The 16791-nt window shown below is 48.3% G+C and overlaps 1 protein-coding gene across 1 annotated transcript in view; it reads right to left on the bottom strand.

Moving 5' to 3' along the window:
* The window catches only part of PLXNA4 (plexin A4), a 369863-nt gene that overhangs the window by 106420 nt on the left and 246652 nt on the right, over positions 1-16791 (bottom strand). The window contains exon 4 of the mRNA XM_025929240.2: positions 5767-5867. Within this exon, the coding sequence (XP_025785025.1) occupies positions 5767-5867 (101 nt within the window). The remainder of the gene's footprint in view (positions 1-5766; positions 5868-16791) is intronic.

Here is a 16791-nt window from a genome sequence, read left to right as displayed (position 1 = left end):
CAGCCTGGGCCTGGTTGGGGGAAGATGGGAGGGAGGCCTGGGGACATGCCAAGCCTGGTTGGAGGGAATGTTCTAGGCCCAAGACAGGTGAGGCTGGGCTGGAGGCTTTCCTTTACCTTCCCCCAAGTCGGAATAGGTAGGGTCAGGCCCAAGGTAAATGCCCTGGGAATGCAAGCTCAAGATTCACAGACAAACAAAAACCCAGCTTGTTGAAACTGTCGTTGCCATTGGAAACCAGCAAGCCTGCAGGCTGGGTCAGGGACCGTATGAGAGGACAAAGGGGCGATGCTCGGTGCTACTGGGTTGGCAGGCCCGTGCTTTGAGACAATCAAGAGTGAGTAACAGGAGGGAGGCTTCAATTACACAAGCGTTTCTTAAGCCTGTTCAGTCTGCACCCCACCTGTGCCCTTGCTGGTAGAAAGGACCCTTTCAGCCACCTGAGCCACCTGTTAGTAGGGGCCCTGCCCTTAGACTATTCACTCTCTCTCTTATGCTCTCTCCTTCTGTTCCTTGTTTCTTCCCCTCCATTTCTCTCTCTCTCTCTCTCTCTGTCTCACACACACACACACACACACACACACACACACACACACACACACAAACACAGCTTCTGCTGCTCGCTTGCTACCAAGTTCCCACCCTCCTACTTCTTACAACCATAAAAAGTTGGCAAAAGTGACAGAAAAATGGCATGTCTTGATACTCAAAGGAACCCTCTTCCTGATGCTCTTTTGCCCTGGTTTCCTTAGGTTCACTCTTGCTGGGCCCTGGAGCACTTAGCACAGGGGCTTGCCCATGATGCGGCCCTACCAAATGCACTGATTCCGGTGCAGTCTGCAGCCCCCACCCTTTCCCTGGCCCAAGGGCCCCAGTTCCCATGAAGCTTCAGGGCAGAGCCAGTCTAACGTAGTCCCCCTGGATCCCCTGAGCCTAGCACAGTGCCTGGCACCAAGGGAGCAGGGCCAGTGTGAAAGTTGTATGGACAAGGGCTACGGGGGCATGGCACCCCCATGCATGATAAAACCCCCTGCATTTGTCACCACGCTCCCTGCCTGGCAAACAGAGGGGCCCCAGGGGAAGCGTCTGCGGGCTCCCTCTGGTCCTCTGCCACTTTCTGCTCTGATCTGCCTGCTCCAGCTTTCTCTGGCCGCGTCCTCATGCATCTCTCCCAACCATGAATGTCTGGCTGGCATCTATTTAAAATGAAAGGAAGGAAATAAAATAAAAAATAAAAATAAAAATAAAATATAAATAAAATAAATACAATTAAAATTAAATTAAATACATAAAAATAAAATGAAATGGAGAGTGTATCAGAAGAAATAGTGTCTGGCTTCAACCTGAACTTAAGCAACTCGGAAGAAAAGTCCACTGGAAAGAATGGGAAGGAGCATGAGAGAACTTTCTGGATGAAGGACATTTTGTGTATCTTGATGGGAGTGTGGATTACCTGGGCCTTCCCATTTGTCAAAACTGTTCAAACTGTACGCTTACGATCTGCTTATCTCACTCTGTCTATATTTAACATTATATTCTGATTTATAGCATCTTAGAAGATCCAGGAACCTTCTCTTCTTCATCCAGCCATGTGGACCAGAGCTTCTCCTTGGTCATTAACCCTGGGAGGGAGTGTCATGGTGGGCAGGCTGGAAGGCAGTCTTGACCTGGGGGTGCTCATGAGCTGTATCCTCCCAGAGGAGTTGAGATTGACCATGCACTGGCATAGACCCCAGCATCAGGAGGCTCAAGATTTCAGAGAACATCACCTTGACCTACAACGTCCTTTATTACCTAATTTCATCCACTTGCCACGACTATGAGAAGGTATTGTTTCTTCTTCATAAACAAGGATGCCAAATTTCTGATGTACAGAGTTACGACTGAGCCTCATTAGTTGTGGATTCCATTTTTGTCCATTCACCTACTTGCTGACATTTCTTTAAAATCCCCACACTGATACTTATGGCACCTTTGTGGTCATTCCTGGACATGAGCAGAGTGGAGAAAAACTGGAGTGGTCACATGCACACATTTCCGTCAGAGGCTGGACAAGGTAGTGATACTCTGCCTTCTTGTTTCAGCTCATACTATAAACAAATGTCCTTTTCATGGTCTATTTAGTGCCACATTTTGTTTCGCATTTTTGTGCATTTTCTTGGTGACTTCACCCTTTAAAATGGCCCCCAAGTGTTGTGCTGAAGTGCTGTCTAGGGCTCTTAAGCATGAGAAGACCATGATATGCCTTATGGGGAAAACACATGTGCTAGATAAGCTGTGTTCAGGCAAGAGATGTGGTGCTGTTGGCCGTGAATTCCGTGTTAATGAAACAATTTCTATTAAATAAGGTGGCTTTACACAGAGACGCACTGGGGCACCTGGGTGGCTCAGTCGGCTAAGCATCCAACTTTGGCTTAGGTCATGATCTCGTGGCTCACGAGTTCAAGCCCCATGATTCTGTGTTGGATTCTGTGTCTCCCTCTCTCTCCGCTCCTCCCCCACTCATACTCTGTCTCTCTCTCTCTCAAAAATAAATAAATAAACATTGTTTATACAGAGTACCGATGGGGGAGGAGCAGAGAGAGAGGGAAACAGAATCCCAAGCATGTTCCGTGCCGTCAGCACAGAGCCCCATGCGGGGCTCGAACCCATGAACCGTGAGATCAGCACAGAGCCCCATGCGGGGCTCGAACCCATGAACCGTGAGATCGTGACCTGAGCTGAAACCAAGAGTCAGGCGCTTAACCCACTGAGCCACCCAGGCGCTCCCCCCCACCGCCCCCACCGCAAATGTTTTTAAAACAGAACGCAGTTATGTACTGACTGGTTGACAGACGTGCTGTGACCAGAGGCTCATAGGAACCCAGACCCGGGAACCACCCCAGGAGCTATGGATCGGTATTCTCTGATTTGGTGTTTGTGGTGACTTACAGAACAGAACCACCATGAGTAATGGGAGCTGCCTATACTTTCCAACCCCCCATAGCACTTTTGCAAAGAGTGAGAAGTAGACTTCATTCCCCGAGTGGAAGTAGCTTTCCATCCCCGTCGTCCTTCTAGGTCCCTCCTGGTTCTCCCACGCCTGTTCTCACCGTGGCATTTTGGGCAAAAGGAAGAGCTGCCAGCAGCTCCAGCAGCAGCAGCAGCAGCAGCAGCAGCAGCAGCAGCAGCCACCGCCGCTCAGTGCTGAGCAGCACAGAGAAAGCCCTTCCCCTGCTTTCTGAGAACGTGTGCCTAGTAAGGGCTGTTCCCACACGCCACATACGAATACGATATGCAAACTTCAAAGGAAGACGGGATGCCAGGTTAACAGAGGTGAGGGGGATCCAGCAGGAGCATCTAGCACTCAGAGGAAGGCAGTTTGAGGCTAGGATGCCCATGGGAAGGGAAGGATGCAATTTAAGTGGAGCCATCTGGACAATCAATGGGGGCTGACCGAAAACATAAGCGGCAGGGCGCCCACACCCAGGGGCTCTCAGTCCTTTCCCAGCTGCGTCACGATTCCTGCCCCAACCCCCGCCTTACATTGCATAGCATTCCACAGTGCATGGCATGCTTTCGCCAACGGGATCTCATCTCATTCTCCGGTGACCTGGTGAGGTGGGTGAGACCGGCACTGCCATCTCTAATTCACAGATGAGCTGGGCTGCCCCAGATTGCTGCACAGCTGGGCGATGTGGAATTTGGCCTTGGTGGCAGATTCCCAAAGTTCATGCCCATGGCTGTTTTCCTTAGGCCACATTCACTGAGCATAGAGCTGCTGGCTTCCCAGTGCAGACTGATGGGCTCCTTCATGAACTGTCCAGATTTCTCCTTGGCCCCAGTTCACCCCTGTTTTCTGCCACTTGACAGGAGGCAGGTACTATGTTTCTGAAGGAGAAACTGAGGCCATACAGGAAGTAATTTCTGGTCCCTCCTCTTCTTCTTCCTGTTTGGCTCAGCTCTGGGGATGGGATACAGGGGTACTCACAGTCTCTCTGCTTCCTTCTCAGAGCCTCCGGGTCCCTCTTCCTCATAGGGCTTAGTGCTATGTGGGGTGGGTCAGTCTCTCTAGGTAGGATCAAAGCTGACATGGAGACCTGTCTTTGGCTCCCCCAGGCATAGAGTGTCCAAGAGGGGCTGGCTTTCCTGATTTGTCCTTGAAGGAAGCCAGGTGTGAGCACCCCACGCCAGGAGCAGCTGAGCCACCCTTGGCTGAGAAGAAAGCCAGCTGGCCTAGGCCCCAAAGGAAGCAATGGGTCTGGAACACGGTCCCTTTCTGAGAGGACTCATTGTGGGGGAAAAAGGAAATGACTTCCCTTCTGCCTTGCAAAGTACCATTTGGGCAACTCCTCTGTGCTGATCAGAGCTGATCTGAATTCTGAATGCAATCTCCCCCGTTCTGTTATGCCGGCCCCTCTTGGACTCTGCTACTCTCTGTTACCATACACACATTTGAGTACGTTCCCACCCCCAGTTTCCAGTCATCTCTCAGTTATGTGGGTCAGTGGGTCTCCGTTTTTCCCACCATAATACACATGAGGGATTTCAGACCTTCCCTCAAAGAGCACAAGGACTCATTATGCATAAGCCTGTTCCCCAGGGATGGGAGGGTGACCACTCCCTTGGAGAGGATGTACACCTAAGAGGACATTTCTCACTTTCAGAAGCATTCCTAAATTCTGAGCCAGCATTCCTGCAAACAAGATCCTGCCCACCCCCCACCTTCTCACAGTTGAAAATGACCAGAAATGGTCGTTGGTCACACATAGTTCAGAGTCTTTGCAGGAAGACTAAAGCCTTTCTCCTTAACGTATGACACTTGTGTCCAACACGCAACATGTCTGTTTCAAGTGTTGACTAGAAGTCTGGGGTTCCAGCAGCAGTAGTTTAACTGGGATCAAATTCCCTCCGAGTGGGGCCCAACTATTTTTGGCTTCTCCGGTCAGCAATGCTAAGGGTCTTTGGATCTCCAAAGAAGTGCCTTTAGTTCCCTCCATGTGTCTGGGTTGGTTGTCTATACCCTGTATCCCAGTCCTCAGATCACTTATCAGACCACCATTTACCTCCATTGTATATACTACTGCCTTCTCCCAGCTTCTAGAGAATACTGTGGAACCAGCACTAAGGGGAACATAGGGAGAACACCCAGCACTTGGGACGGGGCTTCACTGGCCTAGTGACCCCAGGCCCAGGGTCCCCTGACAGCCAGATGAGTGCATGGACAGCAGAGGGAGGGTCTTTGGGTGCTACACACTCAAAATATACCCCTCAAATACCAGAAGTTTTTTTGAGGGGTGGATATTGAAGAGTGTTATGTGGACGTTGAATCACTAAATGGAGAGTATGTATCTTGCACATGATTTTGTGGCTTATGTGAGCCTTGAGAAAAAAGTCCAATCAATGCCTTTTTCCTGGTGTTCAGTCCTGGAACATCAGTCCACAGCCATACTCAGAAATATCCAGGAACCTCCCTCCAGCCCTCTAGAATGTTACTACCCTTGTGATTCCATATCCTAACTCATCATCATTCCCAAGCTGATATTTGCATATATTTCTTATGGGAATTTGGCAATTTAAAGTGAAGTCAGAACAAAAGAAGGGGATAGGATTTGCAAAGGATACAAAAAAGGCAGAGTAAGAAAAGGCAGGGAGAGAAGAGAGATCAAAGGGAAGGAGATTGGTGACAGGGAAGGCGAGGAGGAAGAGAATTATGGGAGGGCAAGGTGGGGGGTGGGGTGGGGAAGTAGGAGGCAGGAGGAAGCTGCCCAGTGGTACTCAGGTACTCACGTGTTGTGGAGCACACACCAGCCGCAGTGGGGATCACCAGAGCCAAGGCACTCACTGCAGCTCCGATACTGACCACAGGACTCCACAGGGACTCTAGTGAGCTAGGACAGGAGGACAAGAAAAGGGTGATTAGGATTTTGCAGAACACCCAGCGTTCACCAGGAAGAGACACTATTCTATGAGATATATCACCTAAATCATTGCAGGAATGTGAAGAGGTCCAGAGCTCCAGAACCAGAAGGGATCTTAAAAAAAAAAAAAGAAAGTTTACTTATTTTGAGAGAGAGAGAGAAAGAGGACACACAAGTGGAAGAGGTGCAGAGAGAGAGAGAGAGAGAGAGAGAGAGAGAATCCCAAGCAGGGTCTTCCCTGTCAGTGTAGAGCCTGATGTGGGGCTTGAACTCACAAACTGCCAGATCATGACCTGAGCTAAAGTCAGATGCTTAACTTACTGAGCCACCCAGGCACCCCCAAATAGTATTTGAGCAGGTGGCCACATAAGCATCCAGGGGAGACAGCCATCTGTGATTCTCTTGGGAGTCTTTGAAAACAACCTCCTTAGAGTTCATATAAATTGTTATGAAAGATATTTATATAGACGTATTTAAACTTTCCCACTGTCAAAACCCCAAAATATCTCTACAAACATCTAATCCATGACCTACTGACTTATAATATTAATATTATTATTAATATAATAAACCCAAATGTTTATTCTTTCTTCATTCTTGTTTTCCTTCCTCTTTCTTTCTTTCTTTCTTTCTTTCTTTCTTTCTTTCTTTCTTTCTTTCTTTCCCTCCCTCTTTTTCTTTCTCTCTTTCTCTCTTTCTTTCTTTTTCTTTTTCTCTTTCTTTCTTTCCCTCTCTCTCTTTTTCTTTCTCTCTTTCTTTCTTTCTTTTTCTTTCTTTCTTTTTCTTTTTCCCTTTCCTTCCTTCCTTTCTTCCCTCCTTCCTTCCTTCCTTCCTCCCTCCCTCCCTCCCTCTTTTCTTTCTTCCTTTCTTCCTTCCTTCCTTCTTCCTTCCTTCCTTTCTCTTTCTTTCTTTCTTTCTTTCTTTCTTTCTTTCTTTCTCTCTCTCTCTCTCTCTCTCTCTCTCTTCTTTCTTTCTTTCTTTCTTTCTTTCTTTCTTTCTTTCTTTCTTTCTTTCTTTCTTTCTTTCTTTCTTTCTTTCTTTCTTTCTTTCTTTCCATACAGTGTTCTGCCTTCTTCTTGGTTCCCCTCCTTTTGTTTCATCATCTGTGCGGTCCCAGAGAGCACACAAGCCAAATCCAAGACTCTTCTCGTTCTTGTTCTCCATGCCTTTGACCTCACCTTGTAGCTGTTAACCTGCCCTCTCTCTTTCTCATGCTGTTGCCCAACTGGCTCTAAAGGTGTTTCATTCTGGTGCCTTCATAGAACAGCCTTTGCTACCTCTCCTCCTGCTCACACCCTTTTCATGACTGGAGGCTTCCTCTCCAACCCCAGAACCTTCCACTTGCTTTTGCTAGCCACTTATTAATGTAAAATGCTCCACGTGACGTTTCTGCCTAGCCCAATTGCTTCCATTGCCTGCACGCTCGGAAAGATCTTTTGCATTTCTTTGTTCTCCAATGCAGCTTCGCCTGGATGTCTTTTTACATGACTTCTCAGGGCCTGGTACATAGGAGGTACTTAATCACAATACCTAGGATCAAATGAATTTTAATTTTCTTTCAATAGCCTTGGTCTTTATTCTCTAGTTTGCCAGTTTCTTCCTCACAAAAAGGTTTTTTTTTAATCATCCTTTTCTATTTGGGGCACCTTTTTATCTCAGCGGAAGACTTCTTACCTAATTTTTTAGCTTGTGCTAAGAGAATTTGATGTGGCCGCCCCTTTTTAATTTTTCGCCATCAGACAACAGGCACCAAGAAGTACAAACCACACCGACCTGACCAAGCCTCCGTGTTTCGTAGGTAAATGCACAGGCTGCATCCCATGCTGCTGCACGGGCATCTGACTCCCTAAAATGATGTACACTTGGCAGGGGCTACTTGTAGCTCACGCACAGGCCAATTGGCACCAGGGTCTGCTCAATTAGTCTCAAGACTGTCTTTTGGAATTAATTAGTAATTAAACCAAACCCCATATGATCGCTCTTCCCTTTCCACCTTCATTTACTTACTCCCTTTATATACCTTCTTGTTTTGTTTCCTCAGGTGCCCGCTGAGCCATCTTACTGACCGTGTGCTGCATTTTTACTTCTTCCTAGTTACCTGTTGGCCTCCTCCTCCCATTCTTCTAGCTTTGCCCTTGGCCTTTGTGGCCCTCTCAGACATCTTTTGGCACTCGTGGGATTTTATCTTTCCCGTTATTACTGCTCATGTAAGCTGCAGGGGCCACGCCTGAGCTCTGCCTACATGCAACCTTCCCATTCTTGCAATTAATTCTGACAATCAATTTCGTACAAATTACCCTGCGGGCTCTACACCTAGCCAGGAACTTACCCTATTCCTATTGCCTCTTTAATGTCTCTCCTCATCCCTTAAGTGGGCACAGACACGCTGTTCATGTAAGCATATAAATAGGGGTTCCCAGCCCAGAGTACCTGGACTCCCCGGAATCCATGAGTGGTAATAAGGTCCTCATGCTATTTTCAATATTTCCCAAAGCGTAATGGAAATTGGATTGTTGCTGTTTTCTTTTTTGTGTGCACACTCAGTGATGTATGTCCCACATTAAGAATAGGAAATATATTATTACTTAATAAATGCAGCTTGTTTAGCAGGCAAAAATCTTTGAAAACATGATGCCTAGAGGGGAAAAAGTAATAAAAGGGGCCATAGATGGTGAAAGTTGGTAACACAAGTACATAATAATGTTTTCATGTGTTCCAGATGCTTGTCTAGCACTCCATATTTTGCATGGGCTTAAGGAGAAAATCATGGCTTGTTCAATCAAAAGCATTTTCTTGGTCTAAACTTAATTAATATCCTCCCCAGTTTCTCCCATTGACATGTTCTATAATCTGTCTTAGATGGATGGGCCATGGGGCTCTGGGGGTATGCCAGCTGCTTGGCGAACCTGATGTTCTCAAAAGGCTTTGCATTCAGATTTCTAAAAATATCTTGCAACTGGTGTTTAATAACGCCAATACCTAGAATTATAAACTCCTTCCTCTCCCCATTCTAAATGAGAGTGATTTTAGTTTGGTTGGAAAGAGTGTAGGAGCCCACAGAGTGAGATTCAAATCCTGACTCCACCATTTACCAGCAATGAGGTCCTCCTCTCCCTCTGGGTCTCATTTTCCCTCGTCTTTAAACACGGAGATAAAAATCTCCCTGCACCTCCCGAATTCACGGGATTTCCCAGAGCACAGATCACCTGATAGGTGTGAAGTTGCTTTGTAAACACACAAGGACATTATAAGTGACGGTTATTATTGTCATCTTTGTCCTTAATGTCTCGTTCTTTGTTGCACTGACACATTACCTCTCTACCACACCACAGGAAACTGCTCCAGCAGGTTTCCCTGGACCCACGAACTCCACCAGGAGTATAGTAGGCCGGGAGGAATTTTTCTTCTTTAGCACCTTGATATTACTGTTTCCTCCTTGAACTGTGCTGTCTGCCCCTAACCAGCAGCCATCGCTTCATCTGAGATGAAACTCCGGGGCAGCCCTGCTTCCTGGACTTATTCAGTGCTTTTACCAGATACTGTAACAGACTTGTCTTTTTCTCTGCTTTTCATCTAGATAGATCCCTGTGGGACAGGGGCATAAGTCCTTCCTAGGCAGTTATCATGAGACCCAGCTTCTCTCGACCTTTTCTTTTAGGATCTTTCTATGTATACACTCAGTCATTTTTGATTACTCTCCTGAGCTTTATCTCGTTTTTTCCCCCCATTCTTTCTAAAGTGTGGATGCTATAGACCAGGCAAAAAGGTTACCATTACCTGAGAGGTAGGTGTCACTCACCTCGCCTTTCCCAAGGAAGGTCGGTCCTGGGAAACCTTCAAAGGCCCATTTTTCGGCAGCATTCCCCAGAACGGCCAACCCCTTCCAGACTGACTCTACATCTCTCCATCTATACGACTGCTTTGCCTCACTCCCCACCCCATGGGTAATTCTGGAAAGCAACAGAAAACTTTCTGACCCTTGAGGTCACTTCTGAAAACTAGACGGATTATCCATCATTTATCTTGGTGCGATTCTATACCCTCATGGCTCAGGTTACCTTCCGCACCTTGCTAGGAAGCTGTACGGGTGCCCAGGTGGCTTCCGAGCACCATGGCATTGCGATTCTTTCCCCCCAAGTCCCCAGATTCTCCGCCCACACCTTACACCAAACAAAGCCGCCTCTCCCTTCCCCCATCGTCGGCTCCTCTTCTGACCCTGGAACACAAACCACTCCAGATGCAGAGCCACACGATTAATTAAAACCACCCCACGCTGATTAAAGTCTTAAGCTACAGTGCCAGGCATGCTAATTAACTGAGTGAGGGAATTCAGACCACAGGAAGAGGTGAGAAAAGAAAGTCAGGGAGGGGGCTTCCGCTTGGAGAACAAATCAGATGGCGATGTGACCCAAGCCATCCTAGTGATGGATGGTCTCAGACACCACAAAAGATTGAGGTTTGTCCCCTGGTCACTGGACTCCAGGAGAGGTGTTGATTGATGTGTCTGCATGAGCTCCCTCGCTGCTTCTAAAGACAGGAGCCCCACCACCTTGCAGAACCTCTGTGTGTGCCTATGCAGTGCTGGGGGAGAGCGGGGGGCTCCTCAGGCAGAGGGGTTCGGACAGGGCCGGCACAGGGTCGTCTTTGCCTTTGCCACTGGGTTTGTGCAAAGTCCTATGGGGCAGCATAGTAGTGGTTCCTCAAAAATCTAAACATAAAATTGCCATACGATCTAGTCATTGCCCTTTTGGGTACACACCCCAGAAAACTGGAGGCAGTGACTCAAACAGATATTTATCGACCCATGTTCATAACAACATTATTCACAATAGCCAAAAGGGGGAAAGCAACCCAGAGCAACCCATAGCCAAAGCAAGCCAACAGACGAATGGATAAATGAGTGTGGTACAGATCGACAAAGGAATACAGTCGGCCCCCTGCCCCCACCCTGCCATCCGCGGTTTCAGTGACCCACAGTCAACCACAGTCTGGAGGCAGATGATCTCCTTTTCTAATGTATGATCAGAAGGTCAACAGCTATGTCACAGTGCCTACGTCATTCACCTCACTGCATCTCATCATGTAGGCATTTTATCATGTCACATCATCACAAGACATACAGTACAATAAGAAATTTGGGGGACAGAGAGACCACATTTGCATAACTTTTATTATGCTATATTATTATAATTGTCCTATTTTACTATTCATTATGGTTGTTAATCTCTCACTGTGCCTAACTGATAAATTAAAGTTTATCATAGGTATGTATATGTAGGAAAAAAACAGGATATCTAGGGTTTTGTATGATCCATGGTTTCAGTCATCCACCAAGGGGTCTTGGAACGTATCCCCTGTGGATAAGGAGGGACTATTATAATATTCAGCTTTTCAAAAAAAGTCAATTCTGACACATGCCACAACACGGATGAACCTTGAAAACATCGTGTTAAGTGAAATACGCCAGACGCAAAAAGACAACTATTTCTGGTTAGACTAATAAATTCATGTGTATAAAATATTCTGAGATCCTTGCGTGAAAAGATTGGCATATTACCCTTTTCAATTTAATCTCACATGGACAAAAGGGTTTTGGATGAATATCTCTTATCATGGACTGTGATGTAACTTTGATCTGTCATTCGCAAGCTCTGGGCCTCCATTTCCTGATTTGGAAAAATAATGTCATAGCTTTGTTCTACCCAGAACCCTTTCTCACCTCCCACCTCATCCAAGAGGCACGGGGCAGGGTCTCGGAATTCAAATTGGTCTTGTGAGGTCAAATGGTCTCTGATTTTATAAGATACTCCGGTTACTGCTTTGTCTCTACTTTGGCACTTCTTATTCGCCATTATGAGTAGGAAACCTGTGTGCTGGTATCTATCTCTGTCTACCTCTATTCCTCTCCCCCCCACCCCTTACCTTTCCGACACTCACATTGGTTTTCTTCACCCTTTTGCCCCAAGGTAAACTTCCCTAAATCATAGAGTGTAGCTTCATCTGGGCTTTAAATACTGTAAATAGAATCATCATCTCTATTCTCTCACCTGTCCGGCCCCACGAACAAAGCCGTGAATGTATTAAAACAGTGGCCTGGGATAGAAAGATAAGGACTGACTGAGACAGAGTGAAGGAGCCCACACAGGACTTCAGCTCATGGCCTTGACCTTGACAAGCTTCTGTACTCTGATCAAGAGAGCCCACCGCCTGGAGCGGCCAGGCCCTGGGTGTGCTCAAGGCAGCTGGGGGAGTTTTCTTGAGTCCTGGCCCCCGACTGTCTAGACTCTGCTTGGTTTCCCTGATATCGGGAAGATGCTTTCTTCTGGCAGTCGAGTCCCACTCCGCCTGTTGCTGTGAGCGTCCCAAAGGGAGCCTGCTGCTCTGTGGATTGCATTCAGACACGTTCCATAGACACAGCCTACCATCTCTGTGCATAGCTCTCATTTCTTTAAATATTTGACACTCTCGTCGAAATGTGAGTTATTCCTCCGTCTCTCCTCTTATAATTGGATGCCAATGCTGCCGTGCCTATGCTGAGTCTGATGGTGGGGGTTAATTTAAATGTCCGAGAGGCTCCTTAAGTACCCAGTTTCCTTCAAAATTGTCAAAAAAGGGGAAAAAGATGCAAGAGGACCCATTAAGAAACTCTGAAGGGCTGCGACAGAGCTATCAAGCTGTGCAGGGACTGTACCTGGTGCCCGTCGTCCCTGGTGCTGTCCCATCCATCCCTGTCCCGTCCTCCTGTCTCTGAGCAAAGGAAGTAGAGCTGGGAAAAGCCAGTCCTTTTCCAGAACATTAGTAACTCGGTAATCCATATGGATCTCAGCATCGTGGTCTTGGGGCGCCCCTCCAAACCTCTCCAGGGCCCTTTCTTTCCTCTAGTGGCCTCTGGCTGCCTTTCCACACCTCACTTCTACTGACTTGGGGCCATGCCAGGGCTGCATAAGAGCCCTTGTCTCCTGTGATGACCTCTGACCCCCTCACTGCCAAGGCTTGAACCTGTGGTGGCTGAACACTGGCTCAGGAAGCTGTGTTTATTTCAGGTCATGCCAGGTGCCCGGAACACAATCACTCACATCCTCTTTGCTCAGAGATGGCAGTTATGTCTGACCTTGGCAGGCTGGTCAGAGAGACTGAGGCCAGGAGGCTGGTCACAGGCTATGGTAGATTGTGTCATAAGTCCCAACTCTTCACTCCCCTGAAGTAGCCTCCTACGTCCCCGGGGCCCTACCTACCTGGCCTCACGGTGAATGGAGAGATAGAGTGTACTTCCAGGCCCTTGTACTTGGGCTTGGTCTCAGGACCTGATTTGGTCAATGGGATGACAACAAGCACAAGGCAAAGGCTTGAGATGTGCCTCTGTGGTTGGCCTTGCCCTCTTGCGTTTATGTCACGGCCATGAAAAGAGATTCCCATGTAGCTGCTTCTCCTTCAGCCAAATGAACCCGTGTGGAGCAGACCTGAGCCCAACCCACAGACAGAAGACAAGCCCAGCTGGTGCAGAAGCTTAAGCCAGAACCACCCAGCTGAGCTTAGCCCAGATCAGTTGACATGCAATGGATGTGCAGGTTATGGGAGTTAATGCTTATTATTATCTGCTACTGACTTTGGAGGTGGTTTGTTACACAGCTCTTTTATGGAAATAGCTAACTGATACACAGATGCTGGCCATAAAGTCACATTAGGGTATAAAGGTCCTGTGACAGGTAGAGGGGAGAGGGTAAATGGAGGAGGGAAAGGTTGCAGTGTGGTAGTTTCTACTTTCTTCTCTTTTTATTTTTTTAATTGTTGATTTATTGTTGAGAAAGAGACAGAGTGCAAGCAGGGGAGGGGCAGAGAGAGAGGGAGGCACAGAATCTGAAGCAGGCTCCAGGCTCTGAGCTGTCAGTACAGAGCCCGACACAGGGCTTGAACCCATGAACTGTGAGATCATGACCTGAGCCAAAGTCAGACGCCTAACTGACTGAGCCATCCAGGTGCCACTCTACTTTCTTTTAACAGCTGGGTCTAACATCATAAATGAATCTTCCCAGTATATTCCATGCTGACCAAGCTCTCCTAATTCTAGGACCATAGATCTATAGATCTCAGGGAGGCCCAGCCCCTGGGCAAAGTACCAGAAAAGGCTCTGGAAAGAGAATGTGGTTCTTTACGTGTGGACAGCCAGCCCGCAGCACAGATGCTCAAAGGACCCCCCATGCTGGCCTCCTCGCTGCCCTAGTGCCAGGAGATGGTTTTATCTGCTCAGCAGCAATAAAAGCCCCTCGGGAATGGGTTGCCTTGAACTTTGCAGGTTCTCCTGCTTATTGCTCTCGCCATGGGGTTAATCCAGCAGGGGTCTCCCCCAATAGCAGACTCATGCACAGGGTCAAGGGCAGCAGCCCTGGCTGTCAGCATTGTCCCCACCTGCCTGTAGGCAGGAGTTCTGGGGTCAAGGTCTTCGAGGGCAACGTCAAGAACAAGGGCAACAGCTTCAGAACACGAGGCTTGGGAGCTGAAGGCCCGAGCTCTAATCTATTCCGGGTGTCTGGATAACCCTGAACAAATCCTTTCCCTTGTTACACCTCCCCTGACTGATTTCTAGATAGGGGGACCCAGGCCTACTCTGCCTGGGAGAACCGGTCGCAAAATACTAATACAAATGGTCTGGGAAGCTCTTGCAAATGAAAAGTAGCAGATGTTGTGGAGGGCTGCAATTTGCTGCTATTAATAAGTATAAATGCCTAATAGGAAGCCAGTTTGCTCTGGGAACTCGGACAGCCAAGGAGCGAGTGTTGACGCCGGAATCATCAACATATGCTGTTCCTCATTAGCAAACGGCAGTAGCTGGGCGAGGAGCTCTCAGCGTGATTTCTGCAGAGCCTCCAGAAATCACCCTGTCCTCCGCCTCCCCGTGTGGGCCACACCACAGTGGCCAGTGTTTGTTATTAATCAGACCCCTCACCAAGCGAGAGAGCCATCCCTGTCTCAGGTGCACAGATGGAAGAGCCACAACCCAGAGAGGCTGAGCAGCTTGGCCAAGGTCACACAGCAGGGCAGTGGCAAAGGCAGAAATTGAAATGAAGCAGGGTCAGCAGCCTGCCATCAGGCTCCAACACACCGACTCCCCTGCTGCCGCCCCTGGGGATTGAAAAACCTCCGGTACCTCCACTGAACCCCGGTTCTCAGGTTGAAAGTTTCCCAGTATAGCAGGCTTCTTGCTGGAAGCCAGGAAAGGTTGGCTAAGTCGAGGGGCTGACGGCCCCTCTGGAGGGCAAAGGGGCCCATCATGGAGTAGCAGCCCTAGGGAGACCTGTAGTAGATCTTAGTGCAGCCTTCCTCCTCCAGGGAGACTTCCTGGCTCCTTCCAATGTGGTTGGAGAGAAAAAAGGGAGTTTGGAATAGCTTTATCTCAGTGCTTTGTGAGAAGCAGAGATTTGGAGGAAAGATAGATAGGGGTGTGAATCCTGGATCTGCCCCTTCCTGTGTGACTTGAACAGCTCATCTTCTCCGAGCATCCCTTTTCTCATCTGAGGACAACGAAGCACCCTGAAGGGCTGCTGCAAGGATTAATTGGGAGGATACATAGGAATGTGTTAGTCCAATGCCAGTAACAACTTAGTCTGTTGTTCCAGCATCTCTCCCAGATAAAAGGCTCCCCTGAGGGGTGTTGTGAAGTCCTCTCTCTTCATCATTCCACACCTCGTGCCCAGCTCAGGCACGGCAAACGAGAATCCATAAGCAAGAGGGTAAAGGGTCACATGAATGAATGAATTTGGTTCCTGTTGAGCTCATGTTCCAAGAACCCTATGGAATTAACTGATCTGACCATCATGGCTCTACCCCAAAACCCATAATTTCTGGAGTATTGCCACAAGTTCATCTCTTAAAGGTCAACTTCTCTCCCCTCTCTGGACTATTATGCTCACATTCACACAATGCTCTATATTTTTTTAAGTTTATATATATATATATATATATATATATATATAGAGAGAGAGAGAGAGAGAGAGAGAGAGAGAGAGAAAGACAGTGTGAGTGGGGGAGGGGCAGAGAGAGAGAGTAAGAGCAAGAATCCCAAGCAGGATCTGCACTGTCAGCACAGAGCCTGATGCAGGGCTTGAAATCACATAACTGTGAGATTGTGACCTGTGCCGGAATCAAGAGTTGGATGTTTAACCGACTGAGCCACCCAGGTGCCCCGGGAGGCAGGACTTCTAGAGCTGCGGTATTGCAAGGCATGAGTTTTCCCAGGCAGGTCAGTTCAGTGCATTTGACAGAGGAGACTGGTGGCTGCACCCACATGTTACCCTGAGAGCCGCCCCGTCACCATGCTGGAGAGAAGGTACCCAGGATGGGAGGAATGCTCTGGCATTCATAGAGTTAATAAGCTGGAAGGGACCCTGGGAACAATCCAGCTGCCAGTCCCCTCATTTTTCAGATGAAGCTCAGTTGTTGTAGGGTCTGTCCAAAGCCACATGGCTACCAACACTATTCTGTTGAGACCCTATTCTGATACAGACTCTTGCCCAAGATGTCTGCTCTTGACCTAGCTTCAAGGTCAGGGCTGAAGGAAGAGGCAGAGCCTCTGGGACCCATACCACTGGGGACTGGGAGCCTCCCTCCCTACCCCCAAGCCCAACAGGTGGGAAGGAGCCTTTTTCCTGGGGATCAAAGCGCTCCCATTCCAGCCATCTTTCACCAGGCGCTGCTGACGGAGGCTACAGAGGCCACGGTCCCATCTGAGCTGGAACTGGCGACCTGCTGGTGTGAGTTTCCTAAGCCCAGCCTGCTCAACGGAGGCCTCTGTTTCAGCAGCCAAGAAGAGGGAGGGGGAGGGGCTGGCACGGCGACACCTCTATCCAGGCCCCTGCAGCTGAGCCAAGTGAGTTCTGAGACATATGCCGAGACCCTC

This window comes from Puma concolor, chromosome A2, assembly GCF_028749965.1.
Source record: "Puma concolor isolate L17-30 chromosome A2, mPumCon1.1.hap2, whole genome shotgun sequence".
NCBI lineage: Eukaryota > Metazoa > Chordata > Mammalia > Carnivora > Felidae > Puma > Puma concolor.
Note: the sequence above shows the minus strand (reverse complement) of the source record. Positions and strands in the feature narration are given on the sequence as shown.